The sequence below is a fragment of the Ixodes scapularis genome, unplaced genomic scaffold, assembly GCF_016920785.2.
Source record: "Ixodes scapularis isolate PalLabHiFi unplaced genomic scaffold, ASM1692078v2 PGA_scaffold10__122_contigs__length_95168666, whole genome shotgun sequence".
In the NCBI taxonomy this organism is placed as follows: domain Eukaryota; kingdom Metazoa; phylum Arthropoda; class Arachnida; order Ixodida; family Ixodidae; genus Ixodes; species Ixodes scapularis.
This window is the reverse complement of record NW_024609836.1, coordinates 32869038-32893256: the sequence shown is the minus strand read 5'-3', so window position 1 is coordinate 32893256 and position 24219 is coordinate 32869038. Positions and strand designations below refer to the sequence as shown.

At 50.1% G+C, this 24219-nt stretch overlaps 1 protein-coding gene across 1 annotated transcript in view; it reads left to right on the top strand.

Moving 5' to 3' along the window:
* The window catches only part of LOC115312641 (arylsulfatase B-like), a 54833-nt gene that overhangs the window by 1785 nt on the left and 28829 nt on the right, over positions 1–24219 (top strand). Inside the window, exon 2 of the mRNA XM_042288516.1 lies at positions 13310–13469. Coding sequence (XP_042144450.1) covers positions 13310–13469 — 160 coding nt within the window. The remainder of the gene's footprint in view (positions 1–13309; positions 13470–24219) is intronic.

Below are 24219 nucleotides of genomic sequence, written 5' to 3'. Positions count from 1 at the left end.
TCAATTTATTCGAGTCAAAAGCAGGCAATTGTACGAAAGGTAGTAGTAGCACCATCAACCTGTCTTTCAACTTAAGACGCGTTCCATATTTTTGGGGGGTGGGGTGTGCCGCGAGCCGCGCTTTAACACGTGAAGAGCCGCACCTTGGCCGCCCCTGACCTAAATCATGATATACAAGCTTATCTTTGCGTGACTGGTCTTCTATTTTGTCTAATCTGAGGTTCAAAAGGCTATTATCTTTTTCAACGCGCTGAACAGCTTCGTGGGCTCTTGCCAACTCATGGTGAAATTAGACAATTGAAGCTGCCTTTCACCTCGATAGTAGAAAACTTCGCACCAATATTTGCAATCGTGACTTTTAGTTGTTCGTGACTTGATTTTAGTTCGTTAATCGAGGTGAATATGTTGTTCTGCCCTTGTTCAACCTTCTGAGTACGCACATTTGTATCTTGCAATAACTGCGTTATTTCATCTAGTTCCTTAGCCATTTTGGCATTAGTTGGACCGGGGTCAGTCTCAACATCACCACCAAGTAACAGTAACAGCACTTTAAACGAACTTAGCAAAGCTTCTCGGCATGGAAGCACTGCAATACAGACATCGTTCGACTTAAAACAATAACAACCGTCTTGATTACCAACCTGTAGGGTTAGAAGAAAGAAGTTTAAGATGTGCATCTTTGGCGTGCATCTATGCCAACTGACGGTTCACGGTGAGGGGACCAGCTTTCTAGGCCACTGTGATGGTGCAGGTGTCGATGTGGCTCTCCCGGAAGGACAGAGGCGAAGCTGGTTGAGAACAGTCACGAAGAATGCCTCGGTTGCCTTGCCCTAATTTCTGCTTGGTTAAACTGAAAACTCCGGTAAAGGGGACGACTTCCATGTTGGGCAAATCCCTTGGGGCAGACAGATTGGCGCCCGAAGGGCTAGGTTCGAGACCAAAGGCCATCTCGCTCGAGAACTGTAGGATTAGAAGAACGAAGTTTAAGATCTGTATCTTTGGCGTGCATTGATGCCCACCCGTTACGGGTTTAAAATAAGACGCTCATTTTAGACGCGGTTTTAGGTTTCGGTTTCCTATCAAAGCCCATCTTTGCGTAAGTGGCTGTCATGTGGCCGTCGCGCGGAGCTACGGGCTCGGCTTCCTCGTAGCATGGAAGAATAACGCTGATGCGTCCAGCGTCTCGATCACCGACGGACAGGAGCGGTGGTGGAAAGAAACGCTATCCAGACCTCAAAACTTGTCCAAATCGAGCATTTTTTTTAAAAGCCTAAAATGCTGCTTCTGCATCGTATCTCTCTAAAATCAGTTTATTGGTGTTTCTCGACAATGCTCAGGAGGGTTATAAGTGGAACCACATGCCTATCTTCACTATTTAAAAAAAAGAACATAAATAAATTTTAGTTACTTAAGCTGATTAGTGTTTTTTTTTTTCTTTGCAATTCCTGACTTTTTTTTTTTTTTTTTGCTGGCAAGTTGTAACCGGAAAGTGCTTAATTTTTATTTCTAAACCACCCTATTTTTAAGAATTTTCGAAAGTATTCGGTAAGACACCCGGAAGTTCATACGAACGCAATTTTTCTTCCTTGACGACCTACTACGATGTATTTGTAGGATATTCAGAAAATCTAAATGTTCGTTACTTTAGAAGGTTCTTATCCGAAGTGTTTCATATTCTGTTTGGAACATAGAAGCAGGATTGAAAGTGTCCTTCTTCCCAGTCACCCTTTTTAGAAATATTTGTTTAATGTTGAGCGATTCTGCTTTTATAAGTGGGATGAAAAATTGATACCATGCTCATATGCTAGATAGCTGGTTATTCGAAAGTCAAATCCTCACATGTACTTTTTAAATGTTTGTTCTTTGTTACAGAATGATCATCTTTTTACTTTTAGCTCTAGCCGGGGTGTCAGTGGGAGAGGATGCCGAAAAAAAGAAACCACCTCACATCGTTTTTATTCTCGCAGATGACTTGGTATGAAACAGCTCAAATACTCATGCACGCGTTTTAACTGGCAGTTGCCCTAAAATTCAAATGAATTCCAAGTTTTGATTTCTAAAAACTGATTCTTAAAAAAAAAGGAAAAAAAAAGTGCATGGGAAAGTTTATTTGTCCAGAAACTAAGAATCAAACGCCTTTCTTAAATCCCATTGTCAAGGCTCTGTATAGGTGCAGCCAGTGGGTGCAGCCGCTTGCCGCACCCTCCCTGTTGCGAAGAACCGCGACGTCGGAACGTGAAGGCGTGCACACGGCAAAAGGCCGTCGTTGGCCAAGACACTCCCGCAATTGTGATCTCCTAAACTCTCCATCTGATTTTGCACTGACGCTATTTGCTAACGAGCAGTTCGCTAAGACGCCGTTTGTTAAGATGCAATTTGTGCATGCGCAATTAGTGGAGATGCAATTAGTTGAGGCGGAATTTCTTAACCCTCACCATGGCACCACTTGAAAAACTTTCAGCCTTTCCACTCTGGTGAAGAGGGAAGACCAGCAGGGCTGTGCAATGAAAAGTAATGGCCGGCCGGAAGTCGGCCAGTCAGAGTAGAAAGGCTGCCGCCATCTATGAGTGACGGCGGCAACCAGATACGTGGCTTTCCGCCGTCGCTCATCGATGGCGGTAGGTGTCCAAAGTTCGGTGTCTTCATTTCTTTGCGGGGGGCACGATCCTGAGGAAACTAGCCCTTAACAGCTCCGCTGTCAAAGGGGGCGTGCGAGTGACATCCCTGAGTGACGATGCGCATGAGGTGAGCGCTGACAACGCCCCCTGTAGGTAAAAAAAAATAGTGGTGCAAAATTTTCGGCGTCACCTAGGGAGTGTCAATGCAGATTGAACACGAGTGTTGCCTCAGTGTTCGGCTGACACTCACGTCTTCATCGATTGTGCACGAGTCTTCTTCGGGTGACGGCGGAGCTTTAGCTTTTTGTGTTATCTTTTCTTTGTCTCGGAGGTATTGGCGATGACGTGCTTTTACGTGACTGAGAGCTGGTGGAGTGGGAGCGTCGATACAAAAAGGGTGGTGTTGACGGCGCGGAACGGCGGCAAGGCCTCCACACATCCCAACGTCTCCTTTTAAAGCACGTTACGGATAAAAAAAAAAAATATAAGAAAAACTTTCAGCCTTCCCACTCTGGTAAAGAAGGAAGAGCAGAGAAGCCGTAGGTTCTGTTCTCAGCGGTGGCTTCCCAGGCAAGCGATCTGCTCTTCTTTCGCGAGGGAATCTGAAGCGCTCGACGCACTGGAACTTTAGATGATAGCAGCCTCGCGGCGGTTGCGGAACCATTCGCGCTGCTGCGCACATCGCCGCTGCTCGTTCCGTTCCCGCTCTCCTTCCTCCGGAGAAATGTTGCCGCCATCTATGAGCGACGGAAGCAACCACTTGTCTGGTTGTCGACGCTGAAAGGTTGCCACGATCTATGAGTGACGGCGGCAAGCCAAGGAGGTTAGAAGTAGTAGGAGGGGGGCACGTTGCAATATTGGTGAAGCCTAGTCATAAAAAGTTTAAACAATTTTGTGCCCAGCGTGACCGCAGATCTCTCTGGCGATTGGTGCGCGTGACATGTCACGTGTGAGATGGATGGTTGATTGTAGAAGGACTCCTTGCAGGCTTGCGCGCGCTCCGTCCGGTAGGGTTTATCAGATCGAAGGCTAAGCTGTGGTGTATTCTAGTACCCCATAGCAAGACAAAGGCATGGTAAGTCAGGGGCGTGAGGAGGAAAATGAGAAAGAGGCGAGGCGTCAAGGGAGCATGGCTTGTGGAGGCTACGCGGCCGACGTCATGCCCTCTTTTTCGCGAAATATGGGGGGAGCGTTTTTCTGCCAAATTTAACGGGGAAATTTCTCCTTTAAATTTAGCGGCGGTATTTTCCCGCTAAATTTAGTGGGGATGTTTGTCCGCTAAATTTAACAGGGAAATTAGTTCCGCTGACTTTAAAGGGGAAATTTACCCGCTAGATTTAGCGGGGAAACTTTTCTGGTTCAATTTGGCGAAAATATTTAAGCCCTAAATTTGTAAATTTTAGCGGGTAAATTTGTTTCGCTCAATTTAGCGGAGAAATTTTTCCGCTAAATTTAGCGGGGAATTTTTTCTTCCAGAATTATAGGGAATTTTCCCGCTAAAAATAGCGAGAAAGACTTTCCGCTAAATTTAGCGAGGAAATTTATTCCGCTGAATTTAACGGAAAATTTTTCTCCTCCCCCTCCTCCCTCGTGACATCACGCATGACCCTCGGTCACGTGTGACGTCACTACGGGAAACGCCCCATAATGCAACGCGCGGTTGCGCCCTGGGCGGCGTCGCTCAAGTCGGAAACGGGCGCCTAAGAGCTGCGCTCTAAAAAGATAGATGGACAGTACTTTTGCCATACCTGACATAATGGTCACGCGTAAAATAAAGTTTTGGGTCAGAAAACTCTGTAGAGTCGCTTGTATAGCGACGCTCAGAGCGCGAGTTCCGTCGAGAACGTTATTCGTTTTCGTTATGGTCACATTATTGCTTAGCCAACAAATCAGAGTGAAGCGCCATCTGCAAAGAAGCCGTGCCACGTCGGTGAGACGATGCGCAGAGCAGGTCGTCTGCTTCTTGCGCAGGAGTGGCGATGACGTCAAAACGACGCCGAGCTCTGATTGGCTTTGATTGAAAGGATAGTGTGTAGACCTCAATGCTAGATTCGTAGAGCCCTGCCCTCTATTCTGGCCTGGGGATACCGGGTTCAATTCGCACCCCTGCCCATTTTGATCTGGATGAGCATCGTACTGGCGTGCGGTTGTGTATCACTACTGCGCGGTGCACGTTAAAGACCCCAGGCTACCGGTTGTGCTGCACTGCCTAATTTCTTACTACACCTGAGACACCAGACGCCCACTGAGGCAGACTAACTTTAAAAGCTGTCTAAAATTACGCACACCAATTGTTGTTGTCTTTTTTTCTTTCTTTTAAGCTAAGAAACTTGCGTTAATGAAAGGCCTCCTGCTCTGAATCTCTGAACACACCGTGGCGCCCTCATATTGGGTTCCCCGCAGGGGGCACCTGTGAAAGCAGGTATTTGGAGAGTGGTGTCTCCACGGACCCCAAGCCATGCGGGTTCGCCCGCTCACGTCTGGCTGTGCGTGGCTTTCCCGTGTCCGGGGAAAAGGGCATCCTGGGGGTTGAGCCGAGCCCGGGGTAGGTTTGGACCCTTTGGGGCCCCCCGGGCGAGGCAATACACCACTTCGGCCCCCGCTTCCCATAGACGGGTGTCCTGGCGTGGCCCGACCAGGATGATTCAGTCAGTCGCCACTTCTACTATCCCGTCCCTTCTTTCACCCTTGTCTTCTCCTTGTTTCACTCTTCTCATTTCTCTTCTTTCCTTTTTTAATTCCTTTGGCGGCAAGGGCTAACCTTGGGGGGCGACGGAACTCTCTCTTTATCCACACTTGGTTATAGCTTCCTGGTAGCACTGTCAGAGTAACATACTCAGACAAGCCAGACCTGTTATGACATGTTACCTATCCCCTCGCTGGACTCCGTGGTGGGTGGTGCGCTACAGATGCCGAAGTTCTCGCCCTTCATATGGCGCCCCTCCTCTCTAAACCCAGTTCAAGGCAGGCTTCTAAGAGGCCTCGCCCTGAGCCCCAAGTCACTGAAAAAGCCCCTGAAATTCGAACATTTGCAAAGTTTTTCGTCATTCATTCGAACCTCGAAGACAAACCAGTGTCGAAATTGTCCCCCTTTGTGGTAGCCAAGGTGCTAGAAAACCTCATCGGGTTCTCATACAAAGCGAAAAAACTCCACTCCGGCGACCTTCTCGTTGAAGTAAATACGAAAGCTCAAAGTGAGGCACTCTCCAAGATGACCAGCATAGTGGACGTCAAAGTGTCCGCGAGTTCTCACCGGTCGCTCAACATGATCCGTGGAGTCCTCTCTGAAGAAGACTTTCTCGATGCTAGCGAGGAAGAAATTCTGGAAGGACTGAAAAATGCTGGTGTTGTCGCTGTCAAACGTATTATGTTCCGGAAAGATGACAAGGAAACTCCATCAAAGCATGTGATCTTGACCTTTGCGAGACACACCCTCCCTGAAACTGTGAAGGCGGGTTATCTCCAGTGTCACATCCCTCCCTATGTTCCCAACTCTCAACGGTGCTTCCACTGCCAGCGCTTTGGGCATGGGTCACGCAGTTGCCGAGGAAAAAAAACTTGTGCGAAATGTGGAAGCCAGGAACATGTTGCTGACGTCTGCGAGGCGGCGGCCCGCTGTAGTAACTGCAGTGGCCCCACCCAGCTTACTCCCGCAACTGTCCCCTTTGGCGTCAAGAAAAAGAAATTCTTTCCTTAAGGGCAAAGGAGAATATCCCCTACTTGGAAGCTAAAAAGGAGCTGTCGTTCCTCTCAAAGGGAGGTTACGCCGAGGTGGTGCGCAGGGGTCCTGTACCACGCTCGGAGACTAGGGCCACTCAGGTCTCTCCTGAGATCTTGGCAGCTGACCTAAGAGCCCCATCCCATCAACCGGAGCGGCATGCTACTCCCCTGGGCAAGGACGGGCCAGCAATAGCCGTGCCTGCCCTCCCTTTCAAGACTACGGAGCAGGGTCAGCAGGCTCCCTCTTCTCGCGGGGAGGGTGCCTTAGCTGCTCCCTCTGCTCAGGACAGGCCAGCACCGGCTGCACCTGTCAACACTTCACGCTCTCCTAAGCAGGAGAAGAGGCGAGGCCCTTGGCCTCAGTCCCTGGAGAGGCAGGCAACAACCAAGGAGCTGCGTGGGTCGCATGCAGCTTCCTTGCCGGGAAAAGAGGTGGAGCAGATGGACGGACCACCTTTCCGCCTAGTTCTGGTCGTGGCCGCGGATTGGGGCCCCGCGGCACAGACGCTCCCGGGCCAGCAGGCACGTTTGCCTGCGGGGCTCAGGAGAACACTGGCACTGCCTTGTCTGCCCCGTCATCGACTCCGGGTTCTGACCAGGACGAGATGGAGTGGCAGACTACAAAGAAACAAAAATCTAAAAAAAACCGTAACACCTCCAAAGTCAAGCAACTGACTCACTTTTTCATGTGCTCCAGTTTTTGTCTCCAAAATGGCTTCAGTACTCATACAATGGAACTGTCGTGGCCTTATAAGAAACCCGGATGATCTAGAGCGTCTTCTGGAGGAGTTCAAGCCACGAGCGCTGTGCCTGCAAGAGACTCATTTGAGTCCTAGCAGTACCAATTTCTTGAGACGTTACCAGGATTTCCGGAGGGATTGTCCGAGCTCCGTCAGTTCCTCTGGGGGAGTTGCGGTAGTTCTCCCGAGAGAAGTTCTCTGCACAGAGGTTCCACTGTCCACACCACTTGAAGCAGTGGCAGTTCGGTTCATGCACCATAAAGCTCTTACAGTATGTTCTTAATATCTGCCACCTTCTTTTACTTTGAAATGTTCAGATTTTAACTCACTGTTAGATCAGCTTCCTGAGCCCTTCCTTTTGATGGGCGATTTTAATTGTCACAACCCTTTATAGGGGAGCACACGTCAGAATGTCAGAGGAAAAATAGTTGAGTCAGTTTTAACTACACGAAGTCTGTCTTTTTAATACAGGCTAGCCAACCTATTTTAGCCCATCATCTTTGACATCAACTTCCATTGACCTTACAATTGTGCTACTTTGCTTCCAGAGTTTTCCTGGAGTGTGGATCCCAATCCACGTGGAAGCGATCATTTTCCTACTCTTTTAACCTGTAGCGTAGCCCGTCTTTTAATTCATACACACCCTTCTCGTTAGAAGCTTGACAAGGCTGATTGGGGCCTTTTTAAGCAGGCATCGCTTGTAGCATATTCTCGTCTGGATAGTCTCACAATTGACGAACTCAATCATCTTTTAACCAAGCACATCATAGCAGCAGCCAAGTTGTCCATCCCGCAGACATCTCAATTTCTCCCTAGGAGGCCCAAGCCTTGGTGGAATCTGGAATGTGAAGAGGCACGAAAGAAACAAAATTGGGCGTGGGGTATTCTGAGACGATACCCCACTAGAGACAACCTCATATCCTTCGGAAAATGGAGGCGCGTGCACGCTACGTCCGAAGAAAAGCCATACGAGAAAGTTGGCAAGGCTATGTTTCTACTATAAATAGCAGTACCTCACCTAAGGAGGTGTGGGATCGAATACACAAGATCAATGGTTCCTATCATGCATTTAAAATCCCCCTGCTTTCTAGGAATGGAACATGTCCAGACACACTGGAGGAACAAGCTGATATTTTTGGAGAACATTTTGAGTATGTATCCAGTTCGCATCATTACTCATCTACTTTTCTTCAACACAAACTGAAGGCTGAGAGCAACCCCTTGAAAACCTCAGGAGGTGAACAGGAGGAATATAATGCTACATTCAGCCTGCACGAGCTCGTCGCAGTTCTTCATACCACAAAGCCCTCACAGCCCCTGGACCAGATGCTTTACATTATTCAATGCTACAGCATCTCCATCCTTCCACACTTGATGTCATTTTATATCTTTACAACCGCATATGGAAGGAGGGCCATTTTCCTTCATCTTGGAAGGTAACACATGTCCTACCACTTTTGAAGGCTGGTAAGGATGCTTCTTGTGTTTCCAGTTATAGGCCCATTGCTCTTACCAGCTGACTCTGTAAGACATTGGAGCGAATGATTAATCGAAGGCTAATGTACTTTCTGGAGCATGGCAAGGTACTAGACAAATTTCAGTGCGGCTATCGATCATCAAGGTCTACAGTTGACCATTTGGTCCGTCTCAAAACTGTTGTGCGTGACGCCTTTGTACACGGGCAACACTGCCTCTCCGTGTTCTTTGATCTCGAGAAAGCGTATGACACGGCTTGGCGCTATGGCATTTTAAGGGACCTGTTGGACCTCGGACTACGTGGTCGCATGCTTCATGCAATTCAGAGCTATTTAGACAGGCGCACCTTTCGAGTCCAGCTGGGAAACACACTCTCCCGTGAATTTCTGCAGGAAAATGGAGTGCCACAAGGGGGAGTGCTAAGTGTCACCTTGTTTTTAGTTAAAATAAACTCCATTGCTTCAGTAATCCCTCCGTCGGTTCAGTACTCTCTTTAAGTCGATGATTTACAAATTTCAATTTCTTCCTGTAACCTCTCAGTCTGTGAAAGCAGGGTTCAGCTAGGCATGAACAAGCTTACTGAGTGGGCTGACATTAAGGGATTTAAGTTCTCTCCTGAGAGGACTGCATGTGTTTGCTTCACCCGCAAACGTGGAATCCTTCTTGAACCGTCCCTAACAATCTACAATAGTAATGTAAGTGTCCAACCTCAGCACAAATTTTTAGGTCTTACGTTTGATAGTAAACTGAATTTTATTGCTCATGTAAACAGCCTGAAATTGAGAGCTCACAAATCTCTCAATATCCATAAAGTTCTCTCGCACCGGTCTTGGGGCTCAGATCGATTGTGCCTCCTGCGGATCTATCGCTCTTTGGTACGCTCCCGACTAGACTATGGCTGCTTTGTTTATAGGTCTGCCAGACAGTCTGTTCTCAAGATGTCGGATCCCATTCATCATCTTGGGCTTCGGTTGGCTACAGGTGCGTTTCGTACATCCTCTGTGCCGAGTCTACATGCAGAGGCTAACGAGTGCTGCCTCGAGAGACGTAGATTCGCATTGGACATGATGTACTCTCTCCGCATCCGATCTGTCCTCCAGCACCCTACTCGAGAAGTTGCTCAAGAAACACGTTCGGAACGACTCTTTCTTGCAAAACCTAGCGTGATCCCTCCGTTCAGTATGCGACTGAAGACCTTGGCCGAGTCTGTCGGATTAGATGTGGCATCCTAGGTAGTAGAATTTCCTGGCATCATAGCACCTTGGGAGCACCCTGACATACACTGCAACCTGTCTCTTGCACAGTATAACAAGAAAAACACTCCAAGTGCTGTGCTTCTGCAAGAATTTTATGAACTGGCTCAATTGTATTAAGATCATACAAAGTTCTATACAGATGGAACAAAATCTGAGACCTTTGTTGGCTGCTCTCTCATTGGCTCTTCAGTGGAAGTTGTAAGGCGAATAAACACTGCCGCTACCATTTTGACAGCGGAGCTGTATGGCCTCGCGCTGGCTACGGAACACATAGCTGGCCACAGGATACCTCTGGCAGTAGTTTTCACGGACTCTCTTAGTGCCTTGCGAACCATCTCTTCACTGCTGCCCACAAGCAACTCCCTTGTTGTTGAAGTTCAGAAGAAAGTTATTGTGGCAGCTAGAAAGCATTGCACCATCGTCTTTTGCTGGATTCCCAGCCATGTTGGTATCCCAGGCAATGAGGCGGCCGATCGTGCGGCTCGCACATACGTCAGCAGAGAGGTAGACATAAAAGGGATCCCTTACATGGACTATCGCCCTTCTGTAAGTTCTCGCATACGAGCCCAATGGCAAGCCGAGTGGAAGGAAGAGATCAACAAAAACCTGCATCTCATTAAGCCAAACCTGGGTGAATGGGCGAGCGCCCGACACCGAGAACGGTTTAATGAAGTAATACTGTGTCGTTTGCGCATTGGCCACACGCATCTGACTCATGGCTACCTGCTCCGTGGGGAGGATGCCCCTTTGTGTGAACAATGCGATAAACCTCTAAGTGTTCTCCATTTTCTAATTGAGCGCCCTTTCTACGAACGGGAACGCCAATCTCACTCTGCACAGTTGCACACAAATCACAGTCCCTTACACCCAATGTTGTTGTTGGGTGATGAACCATTCGTGGCTTACAAGCAGATTTTTAAGTTTTGAGATGCTATTGGTCTTCTACATCAATTGTGAATTTCAAAGTTTCTCACTCATGGCCATTGTTGTTTGTGACATAATCCGGTTTTATGTCTCATTCCTTTATTTTTAACCCTGACCACTAGAGTCCTTTCTTCTCACTTACCCTCAATGCAATAGTTTCCTTCTTTGGCGCTCTTTGGCCTCAGCTGCCCCTGCACCATAAAACCCCAATCCAATCTAATCATATTGGGTTGTACAAGCTCACTTAACTGGGCCTCGCACTACTTATGACACCTTCGCTAAGCTTTTATTTGTTGTGTAGATCTGAAGAACGGAAAGCAGCTTTCGACGTCCAGAATCGGCTAGATTTAACGCCGCAAGACAAACGAAAGTGCCAGGTACATACCACCACCACTAGGGTACGCGTCTCTTATCTCTGCTTGGTGACATTAGAACATCTGGCGTCCCGACGCGTTATTTTCTCATTTTTTTTCTTCTTTTTACTTTGGAACGCGTGAAACGGTGTCTCTTGGCTCCCGCTCTTAGCGTCTTAGCTTTGTCCTCTGCTTCGACGGCGTTCGAATTCTTGTTGTTTCTTAGTATTTTCTTCGTGATCTCGCGCTCCGCACCAGAGCAAGCAAGCTTCTACATGTGCGGCAGTCTGAGACGCTTAAGATTGTAGTGCCGAAAACAAGTCCTAACGAGTCCCTTTTCGCAGCGTCCCCTGGGGTGGTCTACTCATCTCGCGGCCACGGCCGGCGTTGCGTCCAAGAGAGATTTTTATGTCACGTGACAAGCTCCATGGGGACATGAAAGTACCTAGCGTCTCTGCCTAATAGCAGAGAAATCTGTGTCGCTTTGAGTACAAAACTTTAATTTCGCTCGCAGGAACAGACCGCAGAGGCTTTCAACTTGAGTCCAAATAACCGTCCCTTTATACTTTAGACGCCGCAGGTACAGTTAGGGCCAGAAAAGGTAAATATGAGAAAAAATAAAAAAGAGATCACGCGAGATAAAAGCGGTGGCAGTGTATTTATATATCTGCGCCAGCGACTCGACTCAAGCCGTGTGCTGCAGTCCTGATAAATGCTCCCACCAGAAAATCAGAGGTGCAGAGAGCCACCAAGAAGCTATCGAGCAACAAATCACCGGAACCTGACGGGATCGGCTTCGAATTCTACAAAAAAAAAAAAAAAAATACGCGGACCTACTTTGCCCAATACTGGTGAGGGTGTTTCTGGACATTTTTCGACGCGGGCTCCCCCCACCTTCAATAAGGGAAAGTCTGAGAGTGCTCATCCCCCAAAGAAGAGAGCGGACAGCCGTCATTCCAAATGGTGTTTATGCTTGATGCGGCGACCTCAATTATGAATTCCGGATGCGTCACTTGGTGCACACCCATTGCTGATGAACAGTACAAACAAGGCGAGTAAAAAGAATGATTGAAGTGAACAATACGGGAACGAGGGAAGAAAATCTCCCTCTTCCCCACTACCACGATTGTCCTCCTCCCACTCCCGAATAATTCCAACGTTTCTGGTGGCGTGCCCGGGGTTGTGTTCGAATTTAGTCTGGTCGTTATGGCCGAGGAGATTGAACATTATGGGGCGCTTTGCCCAGCTTGTTATCTACAGAGCTTGTGTTCCCATCACAAGTCCTGTGAACTTAATTTTTTAGATAATTGTATTCATCAAGCGTGGGGAAGATTGAACACCAGTGTTGCGTCAGGGTTTGGCTTTGACTCGTGTTCAATCGATGCTTTAATGTGAGCCCGAGCATCTGCCGAACACTGAAGCAGTGTTCAGCTATGGCAGACGAGCGCTGCATCAGAAACACAAACAAATATGTTGAATTAAAACTTGTGTTTGGGCGAGTTGGTTCATACTGATTTAAAAGGTTAAAAAGCGCAACACAACAAGGACAATGAAGACACGAAGACGACCGTCCTGTCGTCTTCGTGTCTTCATTGTCCTTGTTGTGTTGCGCTTTTTAACCTTCTAAATCAGTACAAACAAATATTTTATTTTGCTGTTGTCCCAATGGGTTTGTTTAGTTTTAAACTAAGCTTCTAAAGGAGTAGAGTTGTTATTTCTCCCCAATAGCTGCAATAGCTTTTTTTAGTATTTATTTAGCTGTTCACGCTATATGTTCTGGGAAATAATATTTTTAGCTTATTCTATAAATTCTGTAGCCGACACGCTCTAGCCTTCAAAGCTTCCACTTGTTTTTTTTAATGTTCTGCTAAATAATGTATGGCTTGACCAATGCTTTTTTTAGCCCGCGTGCTATACATGCCTATAGGTTTTCCACTGGTTTCTTTAGCCTTCTATAGCTCGTTGTTTGGTAAGGTAGAACATTTTTATGGCTAATTTTATTACATTAGCAGGGGCGTGTCATAGATGGCTATGAAATATCTGATGATTTCTGTGAAAGTTCAAGACTTTTATATGGTCTTGCAACGAATTTCATATGACTTTTCTGGCTGCCATGCTATTGCTGCCAAGAAGTTGTATCTTCGCTTTTCAGCGGCGTATGATTTATATTACAAAGTAGAACTTTTTTATGAATGTTCCAATAAGATACCTTTTCTCCGTAGGGTTGGGATGACACAAGCATTCATGGCTCGTCTCAGATTCCCACTCCGAACATGGATGCGATGGCGGCAGACGGCATTATTCTGAACCAGCACTACGTTCAGTACGTGTGCTCGCCTTCAAGGGCCGCGCTCATGACAGGCCGTTATCCCTTTCACATAGGTAGGGTGCACTGCCTGACATCTCGGGCTTGTTCGTTTAGAGTGCTCGTAAGTCTTCCGGTGTATTGGAGCGGCACCTATACTTCGTTTCATTTTACGTCCGAGCGCAGCGTACGCTACGTAACGACAGAGCCAATCAAATAGCGGCAAAGGTGCAGCGTTACGGAGTGCATCACCGTGGGACCCAATCAGTTGCCAAAAGTACGCTTCTGTCACTGCTTGGTTGGCCCTATTGTTTCGTAGCGTCCGCTGCGCTCGGACCTAAAGTGAAACGGATTATAGCATTGCACGAAAGTTTGTTTGTTTTAACTAATGTCTTATAGGCTGCGTTTAATGCACACTCAGCTTATGGAGCTTAAAATAAAACTAAATGTAATATGTAGACGTTTGATTGACATGCGTAAAAATACATATCTTTTTCCCAATTGATTCTCATTTTCTTAAAGATCCGTGGGCACATAGGCAGTTTAGCCCCGTGATGAAGTACAAGTAACTATACTCCGCGACAACTTTTCTTGGCAATGCAGTGGAAGGTACGCCCCGCGTCCCCTCTCCCATTTTGAGTGTACGCATGCTTTCCTCCTCCCCCTGAAATGGGGGAGGAGGAGAGCCTGCGTACACTCAAAATGGGAGAGGGGACGCGGGGCGTACCTTCCACTGCATTGCCAAGAAAAGTTGAATGGAAGAGGGGACGCGGGGCGTACCTTCCACTGCATTGCCAAGAAAGTTGTCGCCGAGTATAGGTCCGAATTGCGGATAAAAAAAATGAAAGACCCCCCGTAACGTCGAATTAGAGCGCAGCTCTTGTGGAGGAGGAGGGGAAGGTACGGAGAGGGGGGTATGCCCCTCCACCTCTGTTGTACCGTATCCTCCTCCTCTCCTCCTCCCCTCCCATTTAGCGGGAAATTGTCACTAAATTTCCCGCTAAATTTAGCGGGCAAGTTTTACGGCTAAATTTAGCGGGGACCTTTTTTGCTAAATTTAGTGGGGAATTTTTCAGCTAAATTTAGCGGGAGAAATTTTCCGCCAAATTAAGCGGTGAATTTTTTTCGTTAAATTTAGTCCGAAATATTTTTCCGCTAGGTTCAGCGGGGAAATCTACCCAAATGCAACGCGCGGTGACGTCACAAGTGACGTCACTCGTGACCTTCGTGACGTCACGTGTAACATCATTAGGGAGTTTTCGTAGACCGCGTTTCACCCTCCGCCAAGCCCTCCGCAACGAAGAAGTCGCTACTGCGCTTGCGTGCCGACGGCCTTGGCTGTAGAGTTCCGGGTATCGGAGCGGGTTGCCGAGGGTGTTGTGGGACGGCGAAAACGATGTACGAAAACTGCCTATTATGGCAAACGTCCCATAAGGCAACGCGCAGGTACGCCGACGCCCGCGTCGACGCCGACGCCGACGGCGGCACCACTGAAGCTGGAAACGGCCGCCAAAGAGCTGGGCTCTAAAACACTTCTCATGTAAGGATCGTCAAAATATTAGGCGCTGGAGAAAATAAGCCACATAAATTAATTCTATCCTGTGTACGTCAACGTAGCTAACATTTTTCAGAAGTGGGATGGCCTATATGGACCTGCGGGAGTGCGAACTTTGCGAACCGAGTGAGCTGTGCGAACCATGCGAACCGTGCGAACTTTAACGAGTGATATTGTCACGGGTAGTGACCAAAAAAAACAGGAAATAAAGAGAAAGAAATAAACGTTTAATGTGGCGAACTTGTGCCGAAAATAAACGAGTACAAAAGATAATATAGAGCGTTGCGGGCGTCGAAGTCGGCGTAGCAGCAGAGTCGAACGCTGGTGCGAAAACTGACTCCGTTCGCGTTGCGGAATCCCTTATGTACCCTCGTGGGTTTCTGGATCGATCGGCGTAGAAGGTTCGGCGCGCAGAACATTCTGACCTCGAACAAGCAACATGGTTCTCGAATTTACCAGAACATTACTTTACAGAGTCAACAAAAATGCGCCTCCGCGGCCAGGAATCGAACCCTGGCTTTCAGCGTGGAATGCACGCGCGATAACCGTTAGGCCACGCGCGCGCTGCCTACTTGGCCAGCTGCGCGCGCGGCATTACTCCCCCCTTTAAAAAAGTGCATCGTCCCGATGCAACCCAAAAATAAAATGAGGCAAACAGAACGGTAAACTAAAGAGTCACATAAGGTCCACAGTCCTATCGAGCGTAGTACGGCTTCAGTCGCACGACGTGGACGACTTCCGGTCGTGGAGGGCGGCGTGACGAAGTCGGTGTTCCGTCGGGCATCACCTCGTATTTCAGATCCCCGAGTCGACGAAGCACTTTGTAGGGTCCAAAGTATCGTTTCAGCAATTTCTCACTGAGGCCGCGGCGACGGATGGGCGTCCATAACCACACCCTATCTCCGGGCTGGAAGTGGACGTCCCTGCGACGAAGGTTGTAGCGGCCGGCGTCGACACATTGCTGGTCTTGAATCAGGAGTCGGGCGAGCTGGCGAACTTCTTCGGCGCGTTGAGCAACCGCCTGGGCGTCGTCGCTCTCGTTGTCAGATGGCTCATGGGGCAGCATGGCGTCCAGCATGGTCGTTACCTTCCGACCATGTACCAGCTGGAAAGGGGTGAATCCAGTGGTCTCTTGAACCGCCGTATTGTAGGCGAACGTGACGTAGGGCAGCACCTCGTCCCACGTCTTGTGCTCTACGTCGACGTACATAGAGATCATATCGGCGATTGTCTTGTTGAGTCGCTCCGTCAGCCCGTTGGTCTGCGGGTGGTACGCAGTTGTACGACGATGGCTGGTGTGACTGAGTCGGAGGATTTCTTGGGTCAGTTGTGCCATGAACGATGATCCGCGATCTGTAATCAGAACTTCTGGAGCGCCATGCCGGAGGACGACGGACTCAATGAAAAACTTGGCAACTTCCACAGCAGTCCCCGAAGGAAGAGCTTTCGTTTCGGCGTACCGCGTGAGATAATCTGTGGCGACGATGATCCAGCGGTTCCCCGACGTCGAAGGCGGAAAAGGACCAAGTAGATCCATTCCGATCTGCTGGAAGGGTGCAGTTGGAGGAGAAATAGGCTGCAGGAGTCCGGCCGGCCTCGTCGGAGGTTTCTTGCGTCGCTGGCACTCGTGGCATGATCGTGTGTACAGGTGGACGGTCTTGGGGAGCTTGGGCCAGTAATACTTTTCACGAATACGGGCCAGTGTCCGGCTGTATCCAAGGTGTCCGGACGTCGGGTCGTCGTGACATGCTTGAAAGATCTCCCCTCGAAGGTCGGTCGGGATTACCAGCAGCCACGGCGAGTTGTTGTCCCCGAAGTTCTCTTTGTAGAGTACACCTTGTCGAATGGCGAAGGTCGGCACGGCTCGTGAGAAAACACGGGGTACGGTACCGCCGCGCACTTCCAGGTGCTCGACTAAGGCTCGCAGCTCCGGATCGTCTCGTTGACGTCGTGCCATGTCATCGGTGTTCACTGCCCCTAGAAAGCACTCGTCATCATCATCGTCGTCGTTGCTGCCGGAAGGTGTTTCGACAGCGGCCCTGGACAGGCAGTCAGCGTCGCTGTGCTTGCGTCCTGACTTGTAAACCACAGTCATGTTGAACTCTTGTAGCCGGAGGCTCCATCGAGCGAGGCGTCCTGACGGGTCCTTGAGGTTCGCAAGCCAGCAGAGCGAGTGGTGGTCCGTGACTACGCGGAACGGGCTTCCGTACAAGTGCGGACGAAACTTCGTGATTGCCCAGACGACCGCAAGGCATTCTTTCTCAGTCGTGGAGTAATTTCGCTCTGCCTTGGACAGTGTCCGACTTGCGTAGGCGATGACTCGTTCGGTGCCTTCTTGTACTTGAACTAGTACCGCGCCAAGTCCTGCGTTACTTGCGTCAGTGTGAATCTCGGTGTCCGCATCCTGATCGAAATGTCCAAGAACCGGAGGCGTCTGAAGTCGTCGCTTCAGCTCGTCGAATGCCTGCTGCTGTTCCTCGGCCCATTCGAACCTCTCGGCGTCCTTCGTGGGGTTTGTGAGCGGTGCGGAAATCCGTGCCAAATCCCGAACGAAGCGACGATAGTAGGCGCAAAGTCCAAGGAATCTTCGCACGGCCTTTTTGTCTGTCGGTGCTGGAAATGACGCGACGGCGCAAGTCTTCTCAGGGTCTGGGCGCACGCCTTCGTTGCTAACCACGTGACCTAGAAACTTCAGTTCGTCATAGGCGAACCGACACTTTGACGGCTTGAGGGTGAGTCCAGCGGTCCGTATGGCTTGAAGAACAGCTCGGAGTCGTCGCAAGTGCTCGTCGAAGTCGCTGGAAAATACCACGACGTCATCGAGGTAGACCAGACAGCTCTGCCACTTCAGTCCTGCCAGTACGGTGTCCATAACACGCTGGAAAGTTGCTGGCGCCGTACATAGTCCGAAGGGCATTACCTTGAACTCGTACAGCCCATCCGGCGTGACGAAAGCTGTCTTCTCTCGGTCCCGTTCGTCGACTTCGATCTGCCAGTAGCCGCTCTTCAGGTCCATCGATGAGAAGTATCGAGAGTGGCGCAGCCGGTCTAACGTGTCGTCAATTCGGGGGAGTGGGTAGACGTCTTTCTTCGTCACCGCGTTCAGCTGCCGGTAGTCCACGCAGAACCGAAGCGTTCCGTCCTTCTTCTTAACCAGTACGACTGGAGAGGCCCACGGACTGCTTGATGGCTGGATTATGTCGTCGTTCAGCATCTCTTGAACTTGCTCCTGGATCACCTCCTGTACGGCGATCGATGCACAGGGCGCGCGTCGTCCTCGGTAATGATGCGGTGCTTCGCAACGGCTGTTTGGCGTACCTTCGACGACGTCGCAAAGCAGTCACGGTATTCGGCGAGGAGGTTAATCAGCTGCCGTCGTTTCGGGTCCGGAAGCTTAGGGTCGATGTCGAGTTGCGCTGGCGACGTACCGTCTTGCTGAGGTGGCGAGGATTCATCAGCAATGGCGGCGATTTCGGCGGAGTTTCGGAGATCCTCGACGTGGCCAACGGCTGCACCTTTTGTGAGGTGTTGCGTTTCATTCCGGAAGTTTGTTACGAGGACCACAGTGCGGCCATCCTGAAGTTCAGCTACTCCTCGTGCGACGTCTATTCCTCTTCCCAGGAGCAACTGGAGGCTACCTTCCAGAAGAACTTCGCTACGGGTAGCTGCATCGGTAACGACGGGTACGACAACACTTGATCGTGGCGGTAGATTCACGTGGTCGGCAGCGACCCGGACGGCGGCTGACGCAGTTTGGAGTTTCTCTGAAGGCGGAACAGGTGTCCGCAGCGTCAATCTGTTTTCTCCAAGGTCGATGACGGCGCCGTATTCACACAAAAAGTCCATGCCGAGAATGACGTCTCTGGAACAGTCTTGGAGAATGACGAATTTCACAGGACACGTCTCGCCGTGAATTTCGACGCGAGCGGTGCACCTTCCGACAGGCGTGATGAGGTGTCCTCCGGCGGTTCGTATCTGCGGTCCATCCCACGGCGTCGTGACTTTTCGAAGGTGGCGAGAGAGCCTCCCACTCAATACTGAGTGGTCTGCCCCGGTGTCAACGAGTGCCGATGCGTTTTGGCCATCAATAACAACGTTTAGGTTGTTGGACACCGTTGCAGGCGCGTCGGTGCAATGCGGGGTGTCGAGAGAGTGGGAGCGCTCCGGCGTTCTTGGAGGCTGTTTGCTTCCGTCGTTTTCGGCAACGTCACCTCCAGGCGTTGCCGCACTCAGTTTTCCCGACGACGCAGGGGAGACAGGCTCTCTCGGCGGGATCGTGGCGCTGGGGAGGCTGAACGTCGTGGCGATGGGGAGCGGGCTTCACGGCGGAGAGACGACACTGGGGAGGGCGAACGTCGGAGGTACTCCTCGATGTCGCGAGGGCGTTCGCCGTACCTCGGGCGTGGGTCGTTCGGGTGGAACCCACGCAGGCCCATTTGCCGGTAGGGACAACGACGGTAGATATGGTCGGCCTCCCCGCAGTGGTAGCAGATGGGTCGTCGATCCGCTGTCCTCCACACGTCGCTTTTCCTTGGCGCCTGCTGTTCTCGGCGGTCGTACTGACGTACTTCGTCGTTGCGTCAGGGGTACGCCTGCGTTGATGGGTCTCGTCGTGGCGCCACCGGCTAGTGTTGAGCAGTTGGCGACGGTCCTCGGGCCACTGCGGCGTAGGTCAGCGTCGGCTCATCGGCTGCGGCCACGCTGGCAGGAGTCTCCGGTTGAATTGCGCGCTGAACTTCTTCGCGCACCACCTCGGCTATCGACAGCGAAGCCGGCTGGTTGGCAGCAGGCAGCAGCTTCCTGAGTTCTTCCCGGACGACGTCCCGGATGATGTCGCGGATGTCCGGGATGCTGCAGCTGGACGGCGAGAGGGCAGCGAAGCCGGGAAGTCTCTGGTAGTGTGAGGCCCGTGCGTGAAGGGCACGTTCGATGTTGGTGGCCTCAGTAATGAAACCCTGGACAGTCGTAGGCGGGCTCCGCACGAGGCCCCCGAAGATGTTTTCTTTGACGCCGCGCATTAGGACCCGCAACGTTTTCTCTTCGGGAGCGTTTGGGTCGGCGCGGTTCATGAGGCGGAGAACGTCTTCGACGAAGCTTGTGACGCTCTCGTTTGGCCCTTGGTGTCTTGCTTGGAGGAGTTCTTCGGCACGCTGTCGTCGCTGCTGGTTGGCAAAGGTGCGTCGCAGCTCGGCCTGGAACTCTTCCCACGTAGAAATCGACGCTTCGTGGTTCTCGAACCAGGTGCGCGCCGTGCCTTCTAGAGCGAAGTAGACGTTCTGAAGGCACTGCTCTGGTGACCACTGGTTATGGCGGGCCACTCGTTCGTAATGCTGTAGCCAATCCTCCACATCCTCATGGGCCTCACCATGGAACGGCGTCGGGTTGCGTGGGGCGACAGGCAGGTATATGACGCTGGCGGTGGACGGGTTCTGGGACGACTGGCTGTCCATCGTTGGCCTGGTTGGCTGGTTAGTCTTGGGCGGTAGAGGTCCGAATTCCGGGTGTAGACCTTGGGTGCGACGACTGAACCGGATCTCGGAAGTGCTTTCGTCGGTTCTTCGTGGGCTAGGCGTCGGACTTGCACTGCGGGCCTTCGGAGGGGTACGCGGCAGGGGCATGCGGTACCCAGCCCCTCCACCAAAATGTCACGGGTAGTGACCAAAAAAAACAGGAAATAAAGAGAAAGAAATAAACGTTTAATGTGGCGAACTTGTGCCGAAAATAAACGAGTACAAAAGATAATAATAGAGCGTCGCGGGCGTCGAAGTCGGCGTAGCAGCAGAGTCGAACGCTGGTGCGAAAACTGACTCCGTTCGCGTTGCGGAATCCCTTATGTACCCTCGTGGGTTTCTGGATCGTTCGGCGTAGAAGGTTCGGCGCGTAGAACATTCTGACCTCGAACAAGCAACATGGTTCTCGAATTTACCAGAACATTACTTTACAGAGTCAACAAAAATGCGCCTCCGCGGCCAGGAATCGAACCCTGGCTTTCAGCGTGGAATGCACGCGCGATAACCGTTAGGCCACGCGCGCGCTGCCTACTTGGCCAGCTGCGCGCGCGGCAATATTAAGCCTAACCAAAGATGAGCAAACAAAAGTCTACGAGTGCGACCGGCTCAGCAGAAGCTACCGATCTAAACGACAGGATCTTTGTGAGAGAGCTTTTGAGTGTGATCTTGGAAAATGACCGGTTGCTAAAAGATTTGCTGGACCGTTTAACTGCAACCACGGCGCCGTCGGCAGCTGCGGAACCTTTCGGCGGGACCACGTTTGAATTAATGGCAGACCTAAAAGAAAACGCGGAGTGTTTCGAAGGCAGTGAAGATGGAGCCTCAGCTCTTGAGTGGGTCGAGAACTTACGGAGAACGGCGTTGCTCTATCGAGACGGCGAAGTCTCATCTGACCGGAGGGGCGAAGGATTGACTGCGTCCGTGCAATGATGAGATCGCGTTATGGAAAGGTTTTGAGGAATGTTTCTGTCGGACATTCGTCAGTCAAACTCACGCTGCGGAGCGCTTTAGGAGAATGAAAAACCACACGTTACAACCCAAGGAGAATACGACGGCCTATACTTCCGCACCAAGGTTCGTCTGTGGCGATAAGTGCATCTCAATGTCTCTAAAACACGGGAACAGTTCATCATGCATGGGACTGCTCTCGAGACAACTCAGCACAATGCTACTGGGAAGAAACTATGACGATGATGACAACCTCCTGCACGACATCAAGTAATTTGAGAGGATTGAACGTAAAAGGGAAGAATATTTTAATGTTTCACGCAATGCGCGCACGACCACTGATTACGCCAACCGAAGATACAAGTGCGACGTCCGCAAGAAAGACTGGCGAAGGACAAGAGACAAGCGACCACCGCTTTGAAACAAGAAAAGGAGAACCTAAGTGCTACAATTGGAATCTCTACGGCCAAATGGTACGAGACTGCCCAAAGACAAAACGACCCTTAAAGTGCCTGCGTTGCAACGGAACGAGTCATACCCAACGTCAGAGCAAGGTGACTCAGCGTGATGATGCAAATGCTGCCAGCACCTTAGCGGAGGAAACCAAAAACGTTGGTGCCTGGCTGATGGAAGTGTCACTAAACGCGAGTTACACTCGTCGGGCTTGTTGACGCTAGAAGCTCCGGCTGTCTTCTACGTGCCTCTGCAGCAGCGCGTTGCGACGTTGAGCTTCTATTGGAGGAACCGCCCCTCTAAGGTTGTGAAAAAAAAAAAAAAACAGTGTGCCTGCAGGCAAGAGCAGTGCGGACATTGCGATTGATGGAGTAGTGGCCAAGGACGCCCCGCCCTTGTTGTTCTAGATAAAGCCCAGTCCGTGGACTTGCTGGTTGGACGTATACGTTTACCGAGCTGCCTTACATTACATATCCAAGAGCAGAAGGGTGTCTTCAATTCTTGCAGCAAACGACTGCCCAGTTGTTGACTTGGAACCGCTCGAAAACATGCATAATCTTCTATTGAGGGCAAAGGTGGAGTATCCTTTAGAAGGAAAGAGTCAACTGGAACACCCTCACGTCACAGCAAAAACTTAGAGGAACTGTCATATACATTCACTGCGGAGAGGATGTCTTGTTCGACATGGCAAATGGCGAAGTAACAGTGCCGATGTGTCCTGTTAGACACGATGAATCGGTCATCCGAAAAGATGAACCACATGGATGAGCGAAGACGGTGGAAGTTTTGCAAGTTGTCAGAGAGTTCGACGGACACAAGACAACAAAGCAATCGAGAAAGACTGAGCGTAGGACCATTCAGAACATGTACGTCAACGTTGGTCAGTGACTGAGGTGCGACGGACTGAATTGGTGCAATTTGTGAACGACTTCAAGGTGTGTTTTGCAATAGCATCCAGTGAATTGGGTGGCACGTCAATAGTAGAAATGGACATCGTCGAAACTTCAGAAAGCACCCTTTTTGGCAATGCGGCAAACATGGAAGCTCGACAAACAACACGCAAGATTGCAAAGGAGTGGAAAGTCCTCGGAACTCCTATTGAGACCTACTCCGACTACGCTAGCCTAGTGCTAGTGGTGGACAAAACGAATGGAAAGAAGCGACTCGTAATGGGCTATAGGAAGCTGAATGCTCACAGAGTGAAGTTTTCTTTTATCTAACATTGATGACCAGTTTAAAAAATTGTAAACACTTACGCAAACCGTAAAGTGAAACACAGTGATAGGTGAGGTGTGACGTCGGAGCATCTAACGTGTCGTTTCGGAGCAGAAGGACGAAATAAACGGTAAAGGTGCGAACACGCACCATAAAGTCAGCATAGGCGTTTGGTATGAGACCTAGTAATGCTGAACGGAAGAAAATTTCGTAGCGTCTTGGAACAAATGAGGGTGTATGAAGTACAGAGCATTTCAGCTGTTTGTGTAAGAGGGGGATGTGCTTTCGTACGTCACTTCGGTGCGAACAGTCACACGTGCCAAAACGAAAAGCGCCGAATGGACAGGGTCATGCATGTAGACAAGACGAAGTGCACTCTCGAATGAAAATTTGTTGAAACAGACAAACACAATTAATGCCATCTTTCTTGCCGTTCGTTTAGAAAATAAAACTTCGTGTCTCACGGGTGCATTGACGGGGCACTGACGCACTTGATTTTCTCTTGATTTCTCGTGAAGAATGCATCGTAAACTTCTGAGGCAGTGGAACCTGTAGAATTCCCGAGCATTGTTGTTTGTGCTCATTCTGGGTCACGTGGGCACGTTATCCCAGTGTACTGCAAGGTTTCCCGGCGGGGTCTATTTTATTGACGATTCACGCCATCTTGCTACTATGCATGACTATGCATGTTATCTTTCTTGGGTGTTTTCTTGTTATGAGCGGCCCGTGGAATGTTTTGGAAGAGTGCCGAAAATAGGGGGCCGCGCGTCATTATGGAGCGCGGTCGACGGAGCGAAAGCGCTAATTATCCCACTAACAGCTAGTGCTGTAAACTTCGCGGGAGCAACTCTCTGCACGGTCCTGGATCTTGCACATGGATGAACTCGACAGTTCCAAAAGATTATGCTTGGCCTCACAAACGCACTAGCTGTGTTCCAGCGACTCATGAATCGTGTTCTGGGATACCTAATGGGAACTGTGATGTACTACCTAGATGATGTTGTCATCCCAACGCAAGATTGAAACGACATGATCGAGCGCCTCCTGCAGGTATTTCAAGCCTTCAAGGCCCGTTTGCTCAAAGCGCTAACCGCGGCTAAATTTAGCCGCAGTACCTAGGAGAGGGATTTTGAAATCACGTGACTG